Here is a 24,168-nt window from a genome sequence, read left to right on the forward strand (position 1 = left end):
CGAAGCAGGCAACAACACGGGGTTCAGTTTTATTTCGTCACTTGGCCGTTTGTTTTTAAATATCCGCTTTAAGAACAATATAATAAAGGTTCTGAATTATTATTACACGATATAAACTTTTATTTTGAAAAGATAGAGCGAAAGTACCTCCTCCGGTTGCTTATAGGACGTGGAGTTTAGACAACCAGGCAGTGAGTAGATATTAGCATCAATAACATGTAATAAAAGATGGTATGGATCACCATTGCAACTTGTTGGTTTATTTCTCCGTGACACCAGAAGCACGGAGCTGTATTTTGCTTTGAAATAACGATATGACATGTGTTTACCTCAGTGAGGACAACCAAAGCTCGTTGATCGATCGCCTCGTCAGATTAGCTTGAAACTTGATTTGATCTGTCAGAAAAGGACCACCGAAATGGCTGCAAACATGTCACCTGTTCCCGTCCTGCCGCTGGTGATCAACTGCTTCCTGTCTATGCTCGGCTGTCTGGCAACACTGAAACTCATTCCTGCTTTCAAAGACCATTTCATCTCAGCCAGGTTGTACGGAATGGACCTAAACAAAACGTCCAAAAAGGAAGTGTGAGTCATATCTTATCTAACCTATGATTACATATCCTTATAAAGTTTTAAGTTAGATATGCTACTTCTTGTTTGGAAGTCACATGTGATTGTTATTCCTTCACTAACGCTCCTCTTGTTTCTCTTCCTGGTGCTGCAGCCCAGAGTCCCAAGGAGTGATCAGTGGGACTGTCTTCCTCATCATCCTCTTCTGCTTCATCCCAGTGCCTTTCCTTAGCTGCTTTGTAGGAGAGAAGTGCATGGGCTTCCCACATGATGAGGTGGGTCTATCTATGCGTAACAAACCTGTGTGTTTTTATCAAATCTAAAACTCAACTGCTGTTTGTTTTTGCTCAGTTAGTACAGCTGATAGGCGCACTTCTGGCCATCTGCTGCATGATCTTCCTGGGCTTTGCTGACGACGTGCTGAACCTGCGATGGAGACACAAACTCCTGCTTCCCACCCTGGCTTCCCTGCCGCTGCTCATGGTCTATTTTACCAACTTCGGCAACACAGTCATCGTGGTGCCCAAGCCTTTCAGAGCCCTGCTTGGGCTGCACTTGGATTTGGGTGAGTCATGCGGTTGTTTTATACACCTATCACATCGTACAGCTCCCAAAAGGTCCCAAGATGTTCCCAGGCCAGATGAGATGAATAATCCCTCAAGCAGGATGCGAAGGGGTTCTCTTGTCCGTCCGTAAACATAGGCGTAGCCGGTTAAATAAAACTCAAAAAGTTTGATTTACAAAGACAAAAAAATATATACTGTTTGACCAGAATATCAAAATGAGGTTTTCTTTCAATTAAATATTCAGTACACAAAATCCGAGGGCTGTTGCCTTCGCTGCAACAATATCAGAATGGCAGTCCAGGGCCAACAAAGTCCCTGATAAACACATAGCCCCTCCCCATTGGCTTAGCGTCAATTAGTTACAGTTGAGAGAAGAGCATTATCTGCTTGTGAACATTATTTTATCGTCACAAGATCTTAGTCTCGGCTGTAATTTTCATATTTACTCGTTTAATGTATGTTTCCTCTGCAGGTATTCTCTACTACGTCTACATGGGGATGCTTGCGGTGTTCTGCACAAATGCCATCAACATCCTAGCAGGCATCAACGGCATCGAGTCGGGTCAAGCCCTCTTCATCTCCGGCTCCATCATCGTCTTCAACCTGTTGGAGCTCAGCGGTGTGTGGCTGTTCACTCTCTCTCATCACGGGCATCACAGATCATACCCTCTGGATGTCATGAGTGTATTGTACACATTGATTGATCAAACGTGACATTCCTTGAATAATTAAATACAGTTAAGGAATAATAAGAGGGGAGTTTTCGTATCACACCGCAATCATTTGTCACCCTTTTCAGATTGAAAGTGATCATTTATTACATTACATTACATTACATTACATTACATTGCATTTAGCTGACGCTTTTATCCAAAGCGACTTACAATAAGTGCATTCGACCAGGAAGATACAACCTTTAAGAAAACAGAATCATATAAGTACATCAGGTTTCATAGAGCCAAACATTTCAAGTGCTACTCAACTGGCATTTAGAAAGCCAGCCCTTTATTAGTATATAAGTGCTTTGTTAGTAATTCTATCGCTCGAAGTGGAGTCTAAAGAGATGAGTTTTCAGTTTGCGTCGGATTTATGAATGTTTTATAGTCTTTCCTGTTGCACGAAAATCCTTTTTACATTCAAAATGCTGAAATGTTTATTCTAACTATCAGTTTGTTGTCTAATCTTATTTCTCAGGAGACTACCGTGATGACCATGTTTTCTCCCTCTACTTCATGTTACCATTCTTCTTCACCACGTTAGCACTTTTTTACCACAACTGGTAAGTTAAACCTAATAGAGTGCCGCAGTGACGCGTCCTAAAACCCGGAAGTAAACTCCTTCCGGGGTCCTTCGACAAAAACGCAATGCAATTTCTCCACAGGATTTTTCAAAAATAGCTCGAAATAAGGTCTGTTGTTGAGACACACTTAAGAGACGGATCACGTTTTGTTCAGCCGGATAATCTCCATATGTCTACCCTACTTTTATCATTTTCAAATCATAAATCTAGTCGCCAGAAGCAAAATGCTAACGTTATGCTAAACGAACTACAGCAGGGTCGCTGCTTCAACGTCACGCGAACTTAAGATCGATATTCAAACATAAAGATTCGAAATGGTACAAGTTGAAGCGTTTGTTTTAACAGTTTGCAGGAGGCAGGTACTTGCTTTCAAGCAGAACACGGGGGAAAACAAACTTAGCGGGAGTGTTCACGTGTTCGGCGAAATGACGTAAAACGGCCTCGACAACTTCTGTAGTCCTATTCAGCCACTTGGTAACAACCATCGTTTTTCAGACACGTAAACTCTTCAGAAATCACCAGTGGGGTCACTGCTGATGTATTTAACGTTGTAGAACAAAACGTGATCTGTCTCTTCAATTTGTGTCAACCACAGACCTTATTTCCAGCCATTTTTCAAAACCCTATGGAGAAATTGCATTGCTTTTTTGTCGAAGGAACTGGAAGTGGTAAAAATGCTTACTTCCGGGTTTTAGGACGCGTCATTGTGGCACTCTATATCCGGGGGTATAAAAACTGTTATAATATCTATATGTATATATATATATATGTGAACTATATCTACATCTATATTGATGTATACTTCAAAGTGATGTGCCTCTATATTATCTCAACTTGCAACCTTTTTTGGTCCCAGGTACCCTTCATCTGTGTTTGTTGGAGACACTTTCTGCTACTTTGCTGGGATGACCTTCGCTGTAGTCGGCATCCTGGGACACTTCAGCAAAACAATGCTGCTGTTCTTCCTTCCTCAAGTGGTGAACTTTGTCTACTCCTTGCCTCAGCTTTTTCACGTCATTCCCTGTCCCAGACACCGGCTCCCCAGGTAACCAGGCATGAACTTAAAATGGGTTTTTAACATTTCTTATACATGCGGATTATGTACCATCATTGTCTGCGTTTTTGTTCCTTTGTTTCTCCCAATGACAGGCTGAATCCAGAAACAGGCAAACTGGAGATGAGCTACTCTAAATTTAAAAGAAAAGACCTCTCTAAGTTAGGACACCTCATTCTGAAGGTAAGGCTCTTGTTCTATGATTCTATAGTTTAAAAATAGCTTGAACATTTTGTCAAGAGAAAAATAATAAATGGAATGAAATCACACATTTTCCCAGAGAGAAATAATCATTTAATTAACTAATTGTTCATGCTCTGTTTAGCACACATTACTTGACCTGATTAAACCTGGAGTACCATTTTAGCAGCATAAAATAATTTCAACATGTGGGCAGCAATTCATAGATCTTATAGCAGGTAACAGTACAAATAAAAAGTGCATGTAATGAGTTTTACTAGGTGGGTAATCACATGTGAGGCAGGCTTTCTGCTGTGTGTATTCATTTCTAACAATATTATCCTCTACAGGTAGCAGAGTTATTAAAGCTGCTAGAGGTGCGACGAGGCCAGAAGGGAGATGATGAATTTATTGAGTGCAACAACATGACATTAATAAATCTGGTTCTGAAATGTCTCGGTCCTATCCATGAGAGAAACCTCACAGTCATCATGCTCGTCATGCAGGTACAACAAAGCTCCTGCTGTTTTGAAATGACAAGGGAATAGTGTTACGATGTGACTGTCACACCGGATGATCCTTTCTGTTCCTCTCCCAGGTGATGGGCAGCGCAGTGGCTTTTGGGATCCGTTACCATCTGGTGCGTCTCTTCTACGACGTCTAGACAGCCTTCTGGGAAAGGAGGAGCGAACGCTGACTGAGAAAATGATATTGTTCTATGGATCTATTTCACAGGCTTGTGTTTCATCTGCCTTTTGATAGTTTCCATTACCTCACTATTACTTTCCGCCTAAGACTTTACCTGCAGTAAAGACAAAGGGCAAGGTTCAAATATATATTTAAATTGACAGAACAGTATCACATACAGCATCAACTGCAAGGGGTCAACAGCAGTGTTCTCCTAAATGTCAGTGAATGCAAGCAGGAAGAAGTAACTGGGTATGAGTGATTAATGAAGGTATATTTTTGTACTGTTTTTTTAGAGGAAAGTACAGAAGGTGGGCATGATGCTCAGTAATCAGAGCAGCCAACATAAACTCATGGCTGCTTCTAAATTGCTACTATTTGAAAACAGATATAAGGAGGGTATGGTATACGGACAATATTCCCGCGGTGCTCTATTGCTCGAATCTGCTGTTAAAGCAAAAATGGCTATGGTTAAATGAACTCGTTCTCTTCATTTCCCTTGACTCAATCCATGCATAATATGAATGAATAAGTTAATATATGATTTTTGTTTGTTTGTTATTTTTACCTCTAAACAAACGCACACACAATGTCATTGTGAAGAGGTACAAATACTTGTATCAGCGTGAAAACAGCAAGTAAGGTGAATACATGTTCATAGAGAGGACATTAGAAGTGAGATGTCTCGATTGTTCATAAAACGTTACTTAAGTTCGATAGAAGGTGAATGGTGCCCTGATGAGAAAAAGAAGAATTGATTGTTTATAACTTTGTTGGTATTATTGGATACAAAGCTGTATTTTTATGACTGATATGCATTTTTCCCCTAAGCGTTCAGCATAAATCAATGTGAAGTAAACTCGCACTGGATTATCTTTCTAAGGAATGTATCTACAAGTGAGAAACTGTTTACTGTTGGAATGGAAGCCTCAAATTGAGATATTTGAAATAAAGAGGTTTTGGCTCATTATTTGCAGTCGTTTAAAAAGTATTACGTTTCTTAAGAGATAGCAACAGCAATATGACAATGTATACAAATAAAAGGCATGCATTGACAACTGTATTATCAGGATATGTATCGCCTATCAAACGTCATAATTAAACATTTTCAGAGATATTATTATTGTATAAATTGGCCAACAAGTTAAAAAACAGTCCGGAAATTATAAAGATGAAGTCAACATATTGTTTACAGTTCTTTAATGCTAAATGTACAGGCAGGGGTCATTCTCAAAAATGTTGAGATTATGTGTTTTTAAGTATATATAGACCTGAAAGACTTGACAAATATATGTCACGTCAGTATTGGCTTTAGAAAGTCAGAAGCTTTCTAAAAGAAACACCTCAGTATCTAAAAAACAGTGACTCAGTAACTTACAATATCTTATATTTTAATATTTCTCTGACGTACATCAAATCGCAAAGGATTTGTATGAAGCTCTTTAGTGTTCTGTTGTCTATGGGCAGAACATATTACGACAGGTCAGAACTGTTGAAGAATGCGTTGTTTCTGGGGAAACATTTGCGCTGCACACTCCGTTTTTTTTCGGCTGGCCAAAACAATTCAATTTTTCATCACGTCTGTGCTTTTTAACAGCACGTTGTTGTGTTGAAAGACCTATTCTGTTAACATTTTTGACAGTCTCAGTGTTTTCTTCTTATTTTCCAGAATGTTATTTGTAACGGTGTAACGTACGGAGAGCTTGTACATGTTTAGAGTCTATAAACACAACTTGCCAACCAACACACAGGACTAGCTAGCTCCAGTTTATGGTCCAGTGTTATAGCTTTAGTCGGATAAAAGTTAACACATGACACATTACACGTATTTATGACCCAGAGAGATGGCACCAAGCAAACGGATTCTGAAGAAACCGCTGAAGGTGGATTGTGAATGGAGCTCGTGCCAGGAGTCCTTCAGTCGGATGGACAACTTCTGCAGGCACGCGGAGAGTCACCTGAGTGCTCTGGACGAGGAGCAGCAAGAAGAGAAAATAGAAGGTGAGTAGGTTTTAGTATTATTGTTTAAAGTATATCTATATTGTTTATTCAGAGCTGTAGCAAGCTATTTGGAAATAATGCATACTAAACTGGCTCTTTAATTGTGATACATCGATAATAAATATTGACTACACAGACTGTATTTACATTTTACCAATATGAATCACTTCTTCTCATAGGTGTGTAGTGTTTTGTTCTACTTTTTATGAATATTTTTCTGAAAATGTCGCTGTTCTTTAATAAGAAGGAAGGCAACACAAGTTTATTTATAAACCTTTCAACACAAGGCAATTCAAAGTGCTTCACAAAAATGAGAGACATCAAGAGCCGTAAGAAATAGGGCAGTGGAAACACATTATAAAATGGCATTTAAAAAAAGTCAGTAAAAAGCAAGGGTAATCAAATAAACAAAAAACAAGCTAATATATAAAATACAAGTTACAGTAATAGTTCAAAGAGTCTTCAGGCTGGATTTAAAAGTATTCAGAGTAGCAGCGGACCTGCCGGTTTCTGGTAGTTTGTTCCAGATATTTGGAGCATAATAACTGAACGCTGCTGTTAGTTCTGACTCTGGGGACAGAAAGCAGACCCGTCCCAGAAGACCTGAGAACTCTGGATGGTTCATAAAGTAGCAGATAGTAGGAGATCAGAAAGGAATCAGTCATTTTTTAATTTTTTTTATTTAATCGTTTATTTGGCAGGGACAATGCACATTAATGAACTCTTTAAAAAAACATTACAATGTGTCAAGCGTGTTGGAGATTTGGAGGATGTTTAGAACCAACCTCGTCTCCGCGTGCCGTTTGATAAGCTGGGTAAATTCGTAAAAAGGAAGGGATTAAGAAACACCAGAATGCAAGTGAAACAATAATCTTGTTTTAATGATACAAGGTAACAATACAAATACAAAGGAATCACGAAGCACTCTGCAGAGTACTCCGGGCTCAGGTTTTACCACGTGTGAGACAGGTCTCAGGAACGGCCGGTCAAAAACAAGAGCGCGAACCAAAGGAAAACACAGGCTTTCATACTAAAACACAGGAGGAGGTGTGTGCGTGCTTTCCCCCAGAGGTCATCTTATTGGGAGAGACCAACACATGGCCTGTCGCACCCAATCAGTGCGACACAGCAGAAGAAACCCGGAAACAAAAAGTCTCTTTCAGTTTGACGAAGACCAGACACCTTTTGGTGTCTGGTACGAACCGGCTCTCAACAACAAGTTTCCTTATCTTATTTCACATCTTGCAGCCAGCACACACACATCCCCTTTATGGCCCTTGGTCCCTGAGTCCATCTTCCCGCCTCAGGCTGCCACACCCAAGTTAAAAGTATGTTTTAAGATATAGTTGTTATAGTTGGCTAAATATACGTAATACATGTTAATTACTTTCATATCAATAACAACGAGGAACACATTACCTATGCTCTTAAGCAGTATTAGAGATGCTTTTCAAATAGTCAAACTTCACACAGGCCTAATATAGAGAACACACTCATTTGTCCTACCGCCTTTCCATTTGTTTGAGCTATTGTTCACATCTTTACTTCAAATAAAAGGTTTCACATTGTATATTTCCAGCTTCCTTTACACATACTGTTATTATTAATACAAAGTAATTAACCACACATATCTATTGAAAACAAGTAGATTTCCCTGATAATTGACATGCTGAAAATCTTAGGAAGAATGTCCCCTCCCCCAGCTCTCTCGTCACTGTCATAAAAGCTGCTTCCATTTCATATAGAGTAATAAAACATGTTTAAGCTAATTTCTCCACAATGTTTGTAGCCATTTAGTACCCACACATGAAAGAATAAGAACAGAGGTATAGTTGAACAGTAATCATGCAGCACATATATTTACTGCAATGAAAACACACACATTTGCCCCAAGCATGTGTAACGCACCCTCTTCTTTTATTAGGGAAACATTCCAGAGTTTTGGAGCTATCCCCAAATTAGGATGTCCCCTGCTTGCATCCCTCTCTAAACACAAAGACTTCACCTCAATATATTGGGGAGGGAAAATATACGTTGTCCCTTCAAATTTAACACACATGAATATATATAAGGTGACATTAAAATGAATATACCAGATTTAACTTTCCTGCCATAACACGTTACTTTAATACTTCAAATAATTAAAATAATCCTTCAAGCGTAACAGTGCCAGATTTAGCTTTTGAGCTAATTTCCATCCGCAGTCCCACACATAAAACATTTTTACATTTTACAAACAAAATACATGGTATGCAAAAGAGCAAGAGCAGCATACACAAGTATTTATGACATGGTAATACAATATAGCAGCAACGACATATAAATTGCAAGAGAAGTTGCAAGAGCTACATAAAGTGCAAGAGGAGACACCTCTGTGTTAAAGTGCATTTCGCAGTGATTGCACGGATGTTTGTTTCTCAACCATTCTTTGAGTTGACCTTTAAAACTATTGAGAGTGGGACAATCCCGTGTCTCAGTTGGGAGGCTATTCCACAATAAGCTGCCTTTAATGGAGAGGACATTTTGTCCAAAAGTGGTCCGTCTACGATGGACTTCACAGTCTCCTCTGGTTTCTGACCTAGTGCAGCGTCCAGTGTGTTTTTTGTAATGGGTTTGGCGATAGTCTTTATGTGACCTCTTCAAATCAATACAGCATTGTATTACAACACTGGAGTATGTCAACCTCTTTTGAAAGCTATTGAGGGTTATGGTTCGTAGTTGTGCATGATGACACATGAGACTGAATGGATTTTTACAATAATATTTAGATAAATTACAAGAAGCCCTTGAATCCAATAAAAAGAGTAAGTGTCTCATTTGTACAGTGTGCTAATAATATCTGCTATGAATTGGGAGTTAATGGGTCGAATGACATGGAAGCTATTGAATGACACAGCAGCTATTAAAATATTTATCAAATCTAGTCATCAGTAAAGAAAAAATGTGTGCTAACTATGACTCACTTATTATATTCAAGCATAAATTATGAGCATTTAGCACTTAAAATAACCATCCTCTGACAGTCGTTGAAACTGAGTCAGGATACCAGAGTGACTGTCTGCATAATATCCAACCTAAAGCTCACTTCACTGCAGTTGCATTATGGGGTGTCAAACTCAAAGACACAGTGGGCCAAAATAAAAAAATGGGTACTAGTCAAGGGCCGACTGGTTCAATGTTTATAGCAAAACTTATTGAAATGAACTCATTGCAAATATTAAACCTGGAACTAACAAAGCTTAAATTATTTCCTATAAAAACAACATTAAACATTAAATAATCAGTTTTTCATTTTTCATTTCAGGCCATTCATTTCTTATGATTACATTTTTCCACAGGCCAACAACAGCTTCAAAAAACAATTTCCCTCAAAGAAAAAACCAAACATGCTCTGTTGTCGTGAGAGAAAGTGCAGAAGGAAACATCCATTAAACTCAGTGTGCTGCTCTGTGATGCTAGTTCAAGCAGAAACTTGGCATCTCATCTTGGGTGCAAGTTCATCAATGTTTGGGCTCAGGCTCTGAGCTGAGGAGACCCTCAGGATGGAGTGAAGGTGTGCGTGCAATATACCGGCGGGCCAGATTTAATAGTAATTAGAAATTATCCTGCGGGCCAAAATTAGATCCACCAAGGGCCTGATTTGGCCCCCGGGCCTTGAGTTTGACACATGTGTAGACATAAAAAACAGACTGATTCGTGCCTACTAATGCAATCTATTTGCTCTTTGTTTCAAGGAGAAAGAGACTGCCTTTGGAGAGATTGTGGTTTCTGTTCTGTGGAGGGTCCTGAGGAGATGCGGCGACATCTCTTCTTTCACTGTTACCACACAAAACTGAAGCAGTTGGGTCAGCAGGTGCTTAACACCCGGCCAAAAATCGGCACCTGCTCCATCGGCTACCAGAACTGCAACATCATCCCTGAAATCCCAGACAATTTCATCTGTCTTTGGGAGGAATGTGAGGTAAGCTTGGTGCTGCTGTTAGTGAAGGAAAGATTCCTTACAGTATATCTTGTTTTCAAACCACCTACTCCCACACAGTCTTCAATTTAGTATGCAAGAAAGCAAAGCAGACATCAGAAGGAAAGACTTCTCTCTGCAGCAGTCTACATCTGTGACACGACAACAAAATAAATAACACTGTCAGCCTCAGTTACATTTATATACGCAGTGTTTCGCATTCATTGATTTTTATTTTGGTGGTCTAATGCAGGGGTTCCCAAACTTTTCAGACCGCGACCCCCAAAATAACAGTGACCCAGAGACTGGTGACCCCCTGTCGACGGGGGGAGGGGGGGTGCTAGTGAATTAATTTGTTTGTAAAGTTTGAGAAACAGAGCCTCGTTGCGGGGAAATTATACAGATGGCTAGTCCGCCCCTGAAAATGTCTATGCAAACGTTATTAATAATAATAATTTTTTTTTAATTATTAAAAAAATTAATCAATGTTTTTTTTTTTTTTTTTTCATTTTTATTTTGTAATCATCTCGCGACCCCCACTTTGGGAGCCCCTGGTCTAATGGATAGTGGGGTGGGCTGATGATCGGAAGCTTGCGAGTTCAAATCCCGCCTGGAACACCACTACTTGTGTGGCCTTGAGTAAGGCACTCAGCCCTCGGTTACTCCAGGGAGAATGTCCCTGTGATTGGTCATTTTAAGTCGCTTTGGAATAAGGCGTCTGCTAAATGCCTGAATTGTAAATGATATTTTTGAGAGAGTAAACCCCACAGACCCTCAACTCCGGTGTGTTTCACTCATTAACAACGCAACACAGAGCAACAAGAATGTTGTCTACAGTAGCCATGAACTTGCGTGTATTTTCTTATTTGAGTGGGGGGTGGATGCGTGGGCCACCCGAGTAGGTTAAGGGGCCTTTGACTTTTCTGCCCCCACACATAGAATCAAATTCTGTGGGAAACACTGTATACGTTCACCTCATTTTGCTGTTTGGGGAATTTGGAGCAAATTATATCGGGAGCAAAGCAATTAGACACTGCCTTCACTTTCATGTGCACATAGTCAGATACTGTCTTTCATTGAAGTGTTTGTGAAGTACCATTTTTAAGCCTTGCTTCTTGAAATCTTAATATTTGTGTTGTTTCTTTTTCTTAAAGCAACCACCATATGAAAACCCAGAGTGGTTCTATCGCCACGTGGAGATGCACAGCCAGTGCATAGAAATACCAGCAGGGGAATATGAATTTCCAATACGATGTGGATGGAAAGGTTTGTAGATTTATGGCTAAAATATCAATGTAAATATCGACTAAACAACAGATTTATGGTCGAATAGGGTTTGTAAAATCTTTCTAGGATGTCACGTAATATTACAATTACAGTTTGAACAATTGACATTTCAAATAAACAAATAAATCCACAAAAACACTGAGGGGATGTGTTAGGAGAAACAAAAGCACATTCAATCAAAGGATAGCCATCTCTAAAATACGTATTGCTTAAACCTTTTTGCAAGCTCCCTGAAATTGGTGTTCTTGTGTTTCATTAAGACAGTAATTCTTTCCCGTGCAAATATTTAGTGTATTATATCAAAGCAGTTTTTTATATGATATGTCCGGTTTAAGCCATTTCCTTTGTGATTGCTGACATGTTCTGCTGTGAACTATGATTGTTGGGTTTTTTATTCTAAGTTCTGGGCCTGTCACTTTCCAGACTGTGAAGCCACGACTAAAGGGCGTGCTAAGCTCCGGGAGCACCTGCGCAGCCACACTCAGGAGAAGCTGGTGGCGTGTCCCGGCTGCGGGGGGATGTATGCAAACAACACCAAGTTCTTTGACCACATCATACGACAGAGTGCCATGGAAGGTAAAAACCAGAGTCATGAACAGACAATTAATAACAAGGAGGCACACAATGCAAATATTAGATTAGATTCAACTGTATTGTCATTACACAGAGTACAAGTACTAAGACAACGAAATGAATTTTACATCCAGCCAGATGTGCAAAACAGTAGTAAAGTGCATAGTTATCTTAAGTATAGTATCAATATATACATCAGTATTTACATTACGTAAAGTGTAAGGCAGTATAAATTACATTACAAACAGCAGTTTAGAAAATCTATAGCTATGGTATAAATAAGACACAATGCAGAACAAATAGAAATATATTATGGGCCGTTTCTGTCTGGTTTATATACCAAGAATAAATCTGAGTGTGCCATTGAAGATCTAGATGTGCGGTCATTTAAAACAAACAGATACGTTGGTTGACGTAAGTGAAAAAGTCAGTCCCTGAAATATGAAGCTGAAAAATGAGCATGTCTTCTTGAAGTGATCCTGAGCTTGTCTATGTTCTGCAGGTCAGAGGTTCCAGTGTTCTCACTGTTCCAAACGTTTTGCAACAGAAAGACTTCTGAGAGATCACATGAGGACCCACGGTTAGTGCCGAGCTTATTCATCTGCACGTTTGAACCGCACACTCTCTTACTACTAACAACCATCTGACACGCCATGCCTTCATGTCTCAAGAGATGCCCTTGCATTCAATAAAAGCTATTCGGAAAGGTGTCTTGTTATAACAACAGTGTCAAGTCATTGAAAACTCATTTCATCATGGTTCCTTGGCATTACATGTTTGACCAGATTGACTATTTCTAGATGATTAAATCTCATCACTTGTTTTTCATTTTGTCTTGTCGCTACAGTGAGCCACTACAAATGCCCGCTGTGTGACATGACTTGTCCGACTCCCTCCGCTCTGCGCAACCACATAAAGTTCCGTCACAGTAACGAGAGGCCGTACAGCTGTGAATACTGCGAGTACAGGTATCACACAGAGCTGCAGCGACTCAAAGCCAAACACACACTGAAAGGATTGTTTTCTTCATACTCCCATCTTTGACTTTGTTTTTTCTAGCTGCAAGAATCTGGTAGACTTGCGCAAACACCTGGACACCCACAGCAGCGAGCCGGCATTTCACTGCGATGTTCCCGGCTGTGGCTTCACTTCCCGAAGCTTCATCACCATGAAGATCCACCACAAAAAGGAGCATGAGGTCAAAAATAGTCGTTATTTATACTCAGCGATATACACCCTATTATAATGTTTTTCATCAATATATCACAGGTCTCAGATATATACAGAACATGTCTCTGAAGTGTTTGGCTCCAAACACCAAACAGATCATTGCAGCATTACCCATAATCCCCTCTGTTTCAGCCCTGTTTCAAAAGTGCTGATTCTCTGTCTGTTACTTTAGATGAAAATAAGGAGCCCCTCCCCACGCCCCTCTGAGAGAGATTTGGTTAAAAAGAACACAATAGGCGCTTTCACACCGGAGTACTTTTCCTGTTTAGTTCTGATGGTTCCTGGAATTTTGCGTTCACACCAAAAAGAGAACTTAGTCCAGAGAACTTTTCCCCCATTCTCAGTCCCTGCTAGAGAGGTGCTACTTTCCTGGGGAGAAAAAAGTTTCTGATTGGCTGGGCGAATTACAAACCACGCCCCATAAAACTCTGAATCATGCATCAGCATTATTAGCATTAGCATTAGCATTAGGCCAGCGCACCAACGGAGAGAGAATCAGTAATGGCAAAAAAAAAAAAAAAACATGGGAGCGGTGGAGAGATGAGGAGGTGTCGGCGTTCTGACGATTTACTCGGAAGGCTTCTACTGACCTTGGTTACCTTGGTTGCTGATTGGCTAATGGCTACAAAAGCCAAACATCGTTATGACATCATAAAGTGGCCAAATTCTGATCAGCTCATTTTCATTCAGGTTCTTATAGAAATGGATCAGGACAAGAAGAGAGAGAATCTTTGTTCCTGAAACTTTCAGAGTCTCTTTCCACAGAGGGGACACATGTTGATGTAGAAGAGATTTAGCATAAAAGGTGACCTTTAAATGACCTTGGTGTGTTTCCTCTCTGTAATCAGGGGAACTTCGTCGCTCGCTACAAGTGCCATGTGTGCGATCAGTGCTTCACCCGGGGCAACAACCTGACCGTTCACCTGCACAAAAAGCACCAGTTCAAATGGCCCTCAGGACACCCAAGGTTCAGGTGAGTCTAGATTCAAGCTTCAAGGCTTTTATTGTCCTGTGTTCATAGCTAGGACAATGAAAACCTTAGGTCACAGGCTCCTCCAACAGTAAAACAGATAATAGTGAAAGTAAATCAAGTATAATTGTTACGTTCCCTTCTAAATCTAAGGATACAAAGGGAAGTGACAACACACACAAATAACAGGCCGAGAGGAAACTGAATGCTGAAGCCACGAAGTGAGGTTTTAATGAATGAAATAGTAAAGAGGCTCACCAGCCAAACTGCAAAACAAACTTAATTAACTAAGGACAAGTTTCTTTGAAAAGAAAGTGACTAACGTAGAACAAGACACAAAGACACACTGGAGCACATCTCCTAACACTCAGCAGTACACAGGTTAAACTAGGCCTCACGCAGAGACACTACACGACAGCACGTAACACATGCTGCTCACATGCAGCCAGAGGAGAAGGAGAGAACGACTGCAGCCTTCCTCAGGTCCTTTATGGAGGCGCTGATTGGAGATTGGGAGCACCTGGGGAGAGGCTGCACCTGGAAACAATCAGAGGGAGAGAGAGAGAGAGAGAGAGACACACACACACACACACACACACAAGCACCAACAGCGGCACGTAACAATAATAGAAATAGTGCAGAATAGTCGATAATATACAAGTAATTGGAATATTGATATAAATAACACAAAGACCCCTGAATGCTGCATTTTGGATCTTTTTGACCAAACGTATGATCTCTTCCTCGCCCTGCCAGGTATAAGCAGCACGACGACGGCTTCCTGCGGCTCCAACTGATCCGCTACGAGAGCGTGGAGCTGACCGAGCAGCTGATGAGGGAGCGGCAGAGTAGGCAAGGGGAGGAGGACGAGGACGATGGCGTGAATGAGGAAGAACCCTCGGGGGCCGCTCCCTCAGAGCTGCAGGTAGAACTGAGAGGGGTTTTACTGGAGGACCCAGAAGCCAGCGGTCAGGAGGAGGAGGAGGAGGAGGAGGAGGGGGGGATGATGTACGTCCTCACGGGGGGTTTGTCACCAGCGGAGGAGGAGGACATGCAGCAGATCCACGATAGTGATCAGGGGGCGCTGGTGCTTTGACTGCTACAGCCCTGCCTACACGTACCATAGACGAGAAGACAATCTGTAATGTTTCACATATCATGATATATGTTTAAAGGACCTTGTTGTGTTTCTAAGCCTTTTAACGGGGGTTGAAAGCACGTAATAATCATTGAAAACGTCAGAATGAGAAGACATTTTGACTATAAGCCTATGTTAGGTTTTACGTGTGTTTTTTATTTGCTGATATTGAGCGTGCGGAAAAGAATGTGCCCAGTATTTTTGTAATTCTTCATGCTTATAGTTTATACTGTTAAGTCTTCAAAGGGTTGGATATTAATGCTACACAGCCAAGTGGGAAAGCCAATTTTTTTTATTGAAGAATTCACCCCTAGACACATGTTCCTGTTACCTGTAGTGCTATTTCTGTTGTGTGTTGGTGATATCAGTCGTAGAGATGTCCCGGTTACTGAAGATAATCCACGTGAACAGTGTCATGTAGGAAACACTATCTTTCTATTGAAGCACATCCCATTACATTTGAGTAAATAGCACAATAGATACGATGGAAACATGTACTTTTTGACTTTGAGGTGAAATGTGAGATATGATTGATAAGAATGGTGTGTTTGCATTAATATCCACTGACATGTGGCAAAGAGGGCCTACCTCATAGTGCGTTATCTCTAACTCAAATAAACTAGTACATCTGAATGTTTGAAATAAATCACATCCTACATTTATTTTTTTGTATTAATCAAATGTTGTGATTTAAATGTCTTAATTATTTCATACCAGAAAATGCCTTTTTTATTTAATGGCTATGATTTACTGGTAACATAATAAACAGTATATCCACCATCTTTACTTAAATTATAGCGCCCCCTGCTGGATCTAACTGCTTGACTACAGCTCCATGCTATGAGTCATTTAAAAATATTGTATGTATATATATCAGAATCAGAATACCTTTATAGTCCCACAGAGGGGAAATGTGCAGCGTTACAGCAGGAAAGAGCCACAGACAGCTTAGTGTTGCATATCTTACATGCGTGAAAAAAAGCACTAACTTATAATGTAATAAACAATATGCTAAAAAAAGATAAAAAGTTACATAATTTTCAAAAATCAAAAAATCAAATCAAATCTACAAATCAAATCCTGTAGCAGTTCTTAGGATTTAGCAGCCCGGTATATATTAAAGATGGCATATGTATATAAAATATATATTGTACATAGTTTGACGGTATTTTAAAAAAATGACATTTATGTCATACTTTCCCCTGAAAGATTAATTTATTATATAATTCTCCAAAAGTTTCTATTACTAAAAATGATTGTGTGTGTGTGTGTGTGTGTGTGTGTGTGTGTGTGTGTGTGTGTGTGTGTGTGTGTGTGTGTGTGAGTGAACATTAGCTGTGTGTAGAAGATTAAGCAGAGCTTAGTTGACTTGTTACTTTCCGCTCTCTACTCTGGTCTGCTGACTTCGCAGGAATAATGCCGGACAGCGATATGACTTCAGATTAGATCCATCTGCAGCTTTTCTACAGAAACTCATAGCACCTTGAAGCTGGGCACCATGAGGCTGTTTCCACTGTGGCTGCTGATGTTCGGGGTCTTTCAAAGAACCACTTCTCAGTTTCCTGGGTGGATTGGTGAGATGGAAGGTAGTGGTAAGACGTCCTCTAATGCAAGTATCATGTTACTTTTTCAAACATGGTCTGATATCTAAGTCGGGATAAATGGTTACGTTGCGATAATACTTTATTGTCAGTCATTTTTCCTTGCATAACAGCAGCTCCACAACATCAACCAGGACTCATAGAGGCAAGGAAACACACATTTAACATAACATTAGTATCACTGAAGGCACTATGTTCAGGACCCTTCGACGCACATTTCACCTGGGATTTCACTTTGATTAAGACTGACTGGAGCACACATGAGTGGTTTAGTCTAACTGTATTGAGTCGTGAGACCCTGTGTCTCTGGTTTTATGGTAAACATATTTGCTGTTCAGTAAATGATTGGGATCAGATATAATGTTGGCCAGCCTCAATATGTATCCATGGTAGGCTGGTTCATAGATTTTCTCTCTGTATAAGAAATAAAAACTCTTTGGGGCAAAGCCTGAAATCATTTCCAGTTTGTGGTTTGCATTAAAACATAGTTTGGTCCAGCTATAGTAAACAGCTGATACATTTGTTTGTTTTTTACTGTAGGTGAGACGGTATGGCTTTCCCAACCAGATTTCATAGAGGACATCTATTGGTCCGGGTCAGCGCCTCTTTGTTTAGGAGGCTGTAAGGCTCAACACGCGGAGCTGAGGAAGGACCGCTGTGGAGACTCGAGCTGCTGCTGGCTCGGATACAAGTCCCTGTGCAGAGGTGAGCAAACCACAACAATGTCCAACACTCTTTTGAGCTTGAGTCCATCTGTCTGGGTGAGCTGCGACACTGGAAGAAATGCTGCTCCAAAAACAAGTTAAACAATATTGAAGACAAGCTGTTTTCACTTTAAATAGGTACAGAAATCTGCCAATAGAGCAAGAGAACATGTTGAAATAAGAAGGGATATTTAGATAAACCAGATCTTGTAATTAGCTGGGAGAACTCATTTTGAACTATATTTGACCAGAATCAGGAAATGTTGCGTTACAATATGAGCCGCAAATGCTCAAAGGTGTTCTGTTTTCTGATGTTAGTTGGTGGTTTTCTGATAAATATGTCAAAAAATATGTGTTTCATCTGAGATACAACTCAAAATAGAATGTTTTGACTTAACAAGATGACGCATTGTCTAAAAAAAAAAAAAGAAAATCTCACTGCAGTGTTACTTCTGAAGTTATTATTTCTTATATCAGGTGTGAAGACATAGATATTCGACAAATATACTTGGCAAGATTTCGAGTTTTTGCAGTGTGTGCCATGCTTTGCCTTTGCATGTCCTTTGCTTTGCGTGGCAGTGAACTGTGGGAGGCCTGATGTGGACTATAACGGACAGGTGTTTGGTACCGACTGGTGGGTGGGCTCTGTGCTGAGGTACACCTGTCACCCTGGCTTCATGCTGGTGGGGAACCCGACCAGAACCTGCCAGTCCGACGGCCTCTGGACCCCGAGACCTACCTGCCTCAGTGAGTAAACACCAAACACAAGAATCAAAGGTTTTATCGTCATATGCAAAAAGCTACAGTGTAGGAATGGCAATGAAATCCTTCTGACCTGAACTCAAGGACACACAAGGACCCTTATGGACCTAAAGTAGCCTGTGGGTAGACCATATGGTTCAATCTTGGTTATCGTTTGTTTTGTTTTGTTTATTAAACCTTGTATAACTTTAACTTCAGTACAGACTTTTATTTTGAACGTATCACCACCGCTCTGAATCCAAGTTTAGCCTCTTAGCGTCTCAATTTATTCGGGATTTATGTGCTACAATATGACTGAAAAGGCACAGACAGAAGCATCATTCTTAAATATGCCTGTCCTACCTCCTTATAAAAAAAAAATGGCGAACTCAAAAATAGCTTTAAAAATACTTCTTTTGAAAGTCTAAGAAGAATTATATTTGTGTTAGCATTGTCCTATAATATAATCCCAACAGCATATATTTGTATTCCCTTTTTTTCTTTTAGCTCTTTGTAAGGCAAGATTAATTTTGTATTCTTATATTGAAAATACTTTTGTAAACTGTCAGACTTTGTTTTAGCTCTGAAAATTATTTACATATATTCAAATCCACCATTTCATCTCATAGAATGTGATTTTACAAAGAAGGGATTTGTGTGATCAGCGTTATTTTAAATTCCTTTTTGTTTATTTTTGTAACAATTCAATTGAATTGATCTCATCATGTGATTTCCCTCTGTCTTTCAGGAATGTGTCAGCAGGGACGCATTGAGGTCAGTGAGAGGGAACTAAACGGGACGTGTAACTCCACCTGTGAGAACAAGAGCTACTTCGGCCCGCCAAAACTGGGCTGCTCTCGCTTGGACAACTGCAGGGGCAAAGAGACCGGCTGGAAGCGGTTCTTTGCACAGTGTGTCCCTTGCATATGTGAATGTGCTTTGTCATGTGGTGAGTTGCTTCCCCGCCACTCTGTCAAACATAAAGGACGAACTGTTGTATAAGGAGACCATGTTGCAATGTTGTCTCACTGCCAATGCACTTCCGTGTGGTTAATTATTGCTTAAAATGTGAACACAATGACAGCTTGTACGCTGCAGAGCCACGCATGTTTTTGCTGCTTCATCCTATTTTGTGGGAAATCAGAGGACTTCAATCCAAATCTTTTGAGACATTACTTTTATATCTCTAGCACACGGAAGCTAAAAATGTCATCTTGGTTTTTATTTAAGGATTTCACACCGTGACTAAAAGATTTCATGTTCAAATCCCTCCGTGTCAGGAAATATTAGCAAAGCCTAACTGCTGAATTCAGTCGATTTGTGTCACGTGAGGTGGGTCATGAAAAGAAAGTGGGGTGACTTTTAAAACAGAGGCTGTGTCAGACTTGGGTCAAATATTTATTTGAAATAGAATTCAATATTGTCTTAAATAAAAAGTTGAACCTGGAGAGCCAGATGTTGATGTTTTATTTTAGATCGGAAGCTGATTTTGGGGAGACAAGGGACATCATAACGTTGCTCGGACAGCATTTTCTAGATGGTTGAACTAACTCAAGCTATGGTTATCTGACTTGCTCTTTTAAACTTGTTTCTACGAAGAGAGAAAGGAATGAAATACAGATAAATCCAAGGAGAAAGGAAGTGAAAGCTCAGAGATTAGCCTCTCAGTCCATCTGTCTTGGAAGGAGATGAAACCTTAATCTTGTTACAAAGGAAGGAGCTTTGCGTGGAGAGTCAACACCAAGAGTGGTGGAGAACTTGTAAACAAATTGATGTTATAGGTTGTGGTTTATATACCTTTTTCGTTGATTATGTGCAACCATTATGTTTTAACCACGTGGAAAGTAGCAAGATTTGCCAAAATATAAAAACGTTGGTGTTTTTTTACATGGATTGTTTAAATATGAAACGATTAATTTTAAACTTTAAAAAAAATCTGCCCTATCTAAAGTCAAAGCACCCAAATCTCAATTGCAAACAATTCATTCATGTTTCAGCAATGCAGCATATTCTTCTTTTATTCCAGCACCTTCTTGAGTTGTGACAGAGTATGTTTTTTTGGGAAATCTAACATTTTAAAACTTCCCGAATTTGTAATAGGTTTTTTTTACTTTAGGTTGTATAAGCTAAAAAACAATTCCATTCATTTACCTTTCTGCATTCATACGGATTGGAAGTACACTTCCTGGAATTTCTTCTAAAACAGTTGTTGGTCTTGTATTTATTTCTAAAACCCTTACCAACCTCTAACATCATATTTTATCATAACTAACTCAAAGGAGAAGTCACAAACAAAATATTTCCATTCAACAGAAATATCTAAATCATAATTTGTAAAGGACATTCCTCCTGACTGCCACTAGATGCTGCTGTTTCTTTTATTCTCACACATCAGGTCTCAACACTTGATAATCATAAATGGCAAACATGAAACGATTATATATAATGAATGTATTGATTGATTGTTTTCTACATGTTATTGCTCAACACGTCAGTTTGATCATCACTGTTGGGTCCAGCTGCTGAACCTGAGGATGATGTGCTCATTTGCTTTGGGTTTGTAGCAACCGATTCCTGTGAAAAGAGAAGAGATTGGATCAGAAACAATGACGTTTTAATGAATACACAAACACAAACTCTGAGAGGAACTAAGTGCTCAGATCATAACAGTGTTCTTGCATTAATAGCCAATAGAAGATAATGAGGATATATAATTTCACTCTGAGGAAGCACTTTAAAATAACCAATAGTTGCACCACCTGTGCAGAATAACAAAAATCACTTAAATATATTAAAGTCAAACTGTGTCTACTACACTACTATTTTAGAAAAATCACACCAGGGGACGTCCTGGGGACAATAAGTGGAAACGCAACCAACTCTCCTGCCGCATTACAGCTCATTAAATCAGATGTGTTTTATGAAATCTCCGGGGATGCAACTCACCCACATCCAGCCGGCTGATCTCTCCGGAGCTTTCTGACAGGATTTCCCAGTACGTCTGTTCGCGCTCGTCTGCTGCTACTCCGTTCACACTGAGCAGCAGCAGGCCGAAGTCTGGGTCCTGCCTCACCGAGAACCTGCAGGACACACACATTCAGGGCAACTGGACTTAAACTCCCAATGTACATTTTGAATAATCCATTACTCGTACAATAATATCCTGCATTATATTAGCTTCTGGAAAGTTGTATTTCTACATGTATATTTTCCACATCCATGAATATATATTTCGTTTAACTTTTAATGCTATTTTATTTCTATTTCAGAAATATTTAAAAAAAAAATATTTCTTGTGTCTTAATTTCTCTTATGTACATTGCCTTGTTTTCTATGCTGCTGCAACGCAAACATTTCACAAATTGGGATCAATAAAGTACTTATCTATCTATCTACAACAGAACTATAGTAAACATATAAATACCAAACACAAATTCTATATGCAAGTACAAGTCTTGCATTCAATGTGTTACGTTATGTAAGTATAATCAGGAAAATGTAGTCCACTTAAAGTATTAAAAGTACTCCACGCAGAAAAAAATTCACTGTTTCCATTCAAACATCTATATTTGAGCTAATGTTACTGCAAATAATGAATATTTTTACTATTCACACATTTTTTATCGTCATTAATCAAATCCATTTTGAAAATAGTGAGAAAGGACAAATTACCCACAGCCCAAGGTGACACCATCACATTGTTTATATCTAACCAACAGTCCAAACCTCAAGCTTCTTCAAAAACACATTAAAGATTGTACATGTTATTCAACGGAGAAGCAGCAAATCCCCTCAATCCGGAAACTCAAATGCAACAAAATGACTTCTTCAAATATCAAATATCAAAATAAACATAAATAGATTTTCTGTCAAGCGACTTATTGATGGATGAATTGTGTCAGCTGCTTGAATGAACTGTTACTGGGTATCTGTGCAAAAATATTTTTTAAAAACTAGTAACTATTATAACGCTGTCAATAGTTATAGTGGATATCACCCTTTGAAATTCAGTCGAGTTTAAGTAGAAGCTGCCATGAAAGGAAAATACTAAAGGATGTCATGCAGAGATATTAAAGAGGGTGTCATGGGGGGTCTTACTTGAAGTCCTGCTGAGTTTCCTGCAGTCTCCTCAGAGCGCCCAGCAGCACGCCCCCCTCCACCACCGAGCAGAAGTGGGTCTCAGGAGTCACGTTAGAGAGGTCGTTCTCCACAGTCAGTCTGAGAGGGAGAGTCGCCGGACCTGCACACAAAGGTGTGTTCAGGTATGGTGACGCTTTGTTTAATGCATGAACACAAAGTGAGTCATTAAGGGTTACATTTACTCCAAGGGGCTATATTATGATTTTGGGGGGTTTCCATTTCCTGTAGTGTGTTATATAGGTTTTTGTGGATGTCAATGGTGTGCAAAAGTTAAAATACCAAAGTTCCTCTCCCACACTCTGCCTGAAACACCTCCATTGGACATTTTGAACATTAAAGCATGCAGACATGTCACCGTAGCACTAAATACAAATATGAACCTGAAAATAAACATAATAATGGCCCTTTAACACACTGACCCTTACCTTCTTGGGATGTAATATATTTATTTATATAATATAGTTGTTAAACAATGAATTAGACAGACAGATTTGTTCAAGCTGTAATTTATGTCATGGGGAAAATAAATCATTCAAGGTGAAGTTGGCTGCGGAGAATACAAAAAGCTTGCATTTTGAGAAGTATGAGTATAGGAGAAAAAGAATGACCTTTTTGAACATTGAAGCACGGAGACAGGTCACATTAGAAACACAAAAAACATGAGCATTACATTTCCTCTTTAAATTCTCACCTGCATCTGTTGGAGCTCCTCGTGCTAAGAAGAGAAGAACGCCCACAGAGAGGAGAGCAGTTGTTCGTAGTGCCATCCTGTACGATGTTCTTCCTTCATGTCTACCAACACTCCCACTCAGTACTTATAGACGGCCAAACCCTCATTTATAGCACATTCCTGCTGTCCGCCTGTCACTTTGCAAGGACCTCTTTGTTAAGTTATTCACATTCACACATACTGACACTAAAACTATGTTTGCTCTTACCTCACACATGTTGACACACAGTCACTATTAATCTGAGCTTTATGAATAGGGAGCACTGGTATCTCTGACGGAATGATCATTGAGTTGATTCATGATCTGCCTTTATGTGTTCTCTCAGGGCATGCAAGGGTTGTTTTTAGATCATGTATGTGTGCAAACTCAAGCTTATCCCACAGAGAGAGAAAGAAAGGTTATCTGGAGGCAAATATTACATTATGCAATCAGTCTTTGCCCTTTTAAGTTGAATTATATATTTTCGTAGCATGTCACCTGTCCCTGTGGGCTGTTTCATTCTCAAGGTGTAAAATGGCCATTTACCGAAGCCAAGAAACGAATAATTCGTCTTTATTGTGCATACTGACTGATACTCGATCACACCAAGGCTGAGTTATTGACAAAATGACAACAAAATAATATTTGTTTACAAACCAAAACATTCTTTAAGCTTAGTATGATGTATTTAGGTGTTGCACTGTGTCTCTGTCTAACAAAATGGTCATACAGCCATGGCGGCTAGGAGGCACACAGAG

The 24,168-nt window shown here is 39.6% G+C and overlaps 4 protein-coding genes across 5 annotated transcripts; 3 read left to right on the plus strand and 1 right to left on the minus strand.

The window, feature by feature from the left end:
• The first annotated feature begins 75 nt into the window (after positions 1–75).
• On the plus strand, positions 76–5,327 carry dpagt1 (dolichyl-phosphate (UDP-N-acetylglucosamine) N-acetylglucosaminephosphotransferase 1 (GlcNAc-1-P transferase)). Its single transcript, XM_079651692.1, has 10 exons — positions 76–191; positions 335–585; positions 725–845; positions 922–1,135; positions 1,609–1,755; positions 2,331–2,415; positions 3,293–3,481; positions 3,586–3,673; positions 4,021–4,176; positions 4,269–5,327. The coding sequence occupies exons 2-10, from the start codon at positions 419–421 to the stop codon at positions 4,332–4,334; spliced, it is 1,233 nt and encodes a 410-aa protein (XP_079507818.1). The 5' UTR covers positions 76–191; positions 335–418; the 3' UTR covers positions 4,335–5,327.
• Positions 5,328–5,876: 549 nt separating this feature from the next.
• hinfp (histone H4 transcription factor) lies at positions 5,877–16,176 on the plus strand. Its single transcript, XM_079652278.1, has 9 exons — positions 5,877–6,358; positions 10,093–10,319; positions 11,471–11,582; positions 12,027–12,179; positions 12,679–12,756; positions 13,024–13,144; positions 13,236–13,374; positions 14,255–14,379; positions 15,133–16,176. The coding sequence occupies exons 1-9, from the start codon at positions 6,202–6,204 to the stop codon at positions 15,470–15,472; spliced, it is 1,452 nt and encodes a 483-aa protein (XP_079508404.1). The 5' UTR covers positions 5,877–6,201; the 3' UTR covers positions 15,473–16,176.
• A 144-nt stretch (positions 16,177–16,320) lies between these two features.
• On the plus strand, positions 16,321–19,925 carry LOC307020751 (zona pellucida sperm-binding protein 3 receptor). 2 transcript variants are annotated; one of them, XM_079652279.1, is made up of 4 exons: positions 16,321–17,106; positions 17,656–17,820; positions 18,399–18,566; positions 19,309–19,925. In XM_079652279.1, exons 1-4 carry the CDS (start codon positions 17,013–17,015, stop codon positions 19,560–19,562), a joined length of 681 nt encoding a protein of 226 aa, XP_079508405.1. In that variant the 5' UTR covers positions 16,321–17,012; the 3' UTR covers positions 19,563–19,925. The 2 variants fall into 2 exon arrangements, with proteins under 2 accessions (XP_079508405.1, XP_079508406.1); XM_079652280.1 differs by having other exon boundaries at positions 16,321–17,100.
• A 761-nt stretch (positions 19,926–20,686) lies between these two features.
• On the minus strand, positions 20,687–23,669 carry LOC307020002 (cobalamin binding intrinsic factor-like). The gene is made up of 4 exons (XM_079651094.1): positions 23,392–23,669; positions 22,659–22,800; positions 21,507–21,640; positions 20,687–21,134 (listed from the first exon to the last, which is right to left on the minus strand). The coding sequence occupies exons 1-4, from the start codon at positions 23,465–23,467 to the stop codon at positions 21,064–21,066; spliced, it is 423 nt and encodes a 140-aa protein (XP_079507220.1). The 5' UTR covers positions 23,468–23,669; the 3' UTR covers positions 20,687–21,063.
• Between the last annotated feature and the right edge of the window lie 499 nt (positions 23,670–24,168).

This window comes from Notothenia rossii, assembly GCF_949606895.1.
Source record: "Notothenia rossii genome assembly, chromosome: 9".
In the NCBI taxonomy this organism is placed as follows: Eukaryota; Metazoa; Chordata; class Actinopteri; order Perciformes; family Nototheniidae; genus Notothenia; species Notothenia rossii.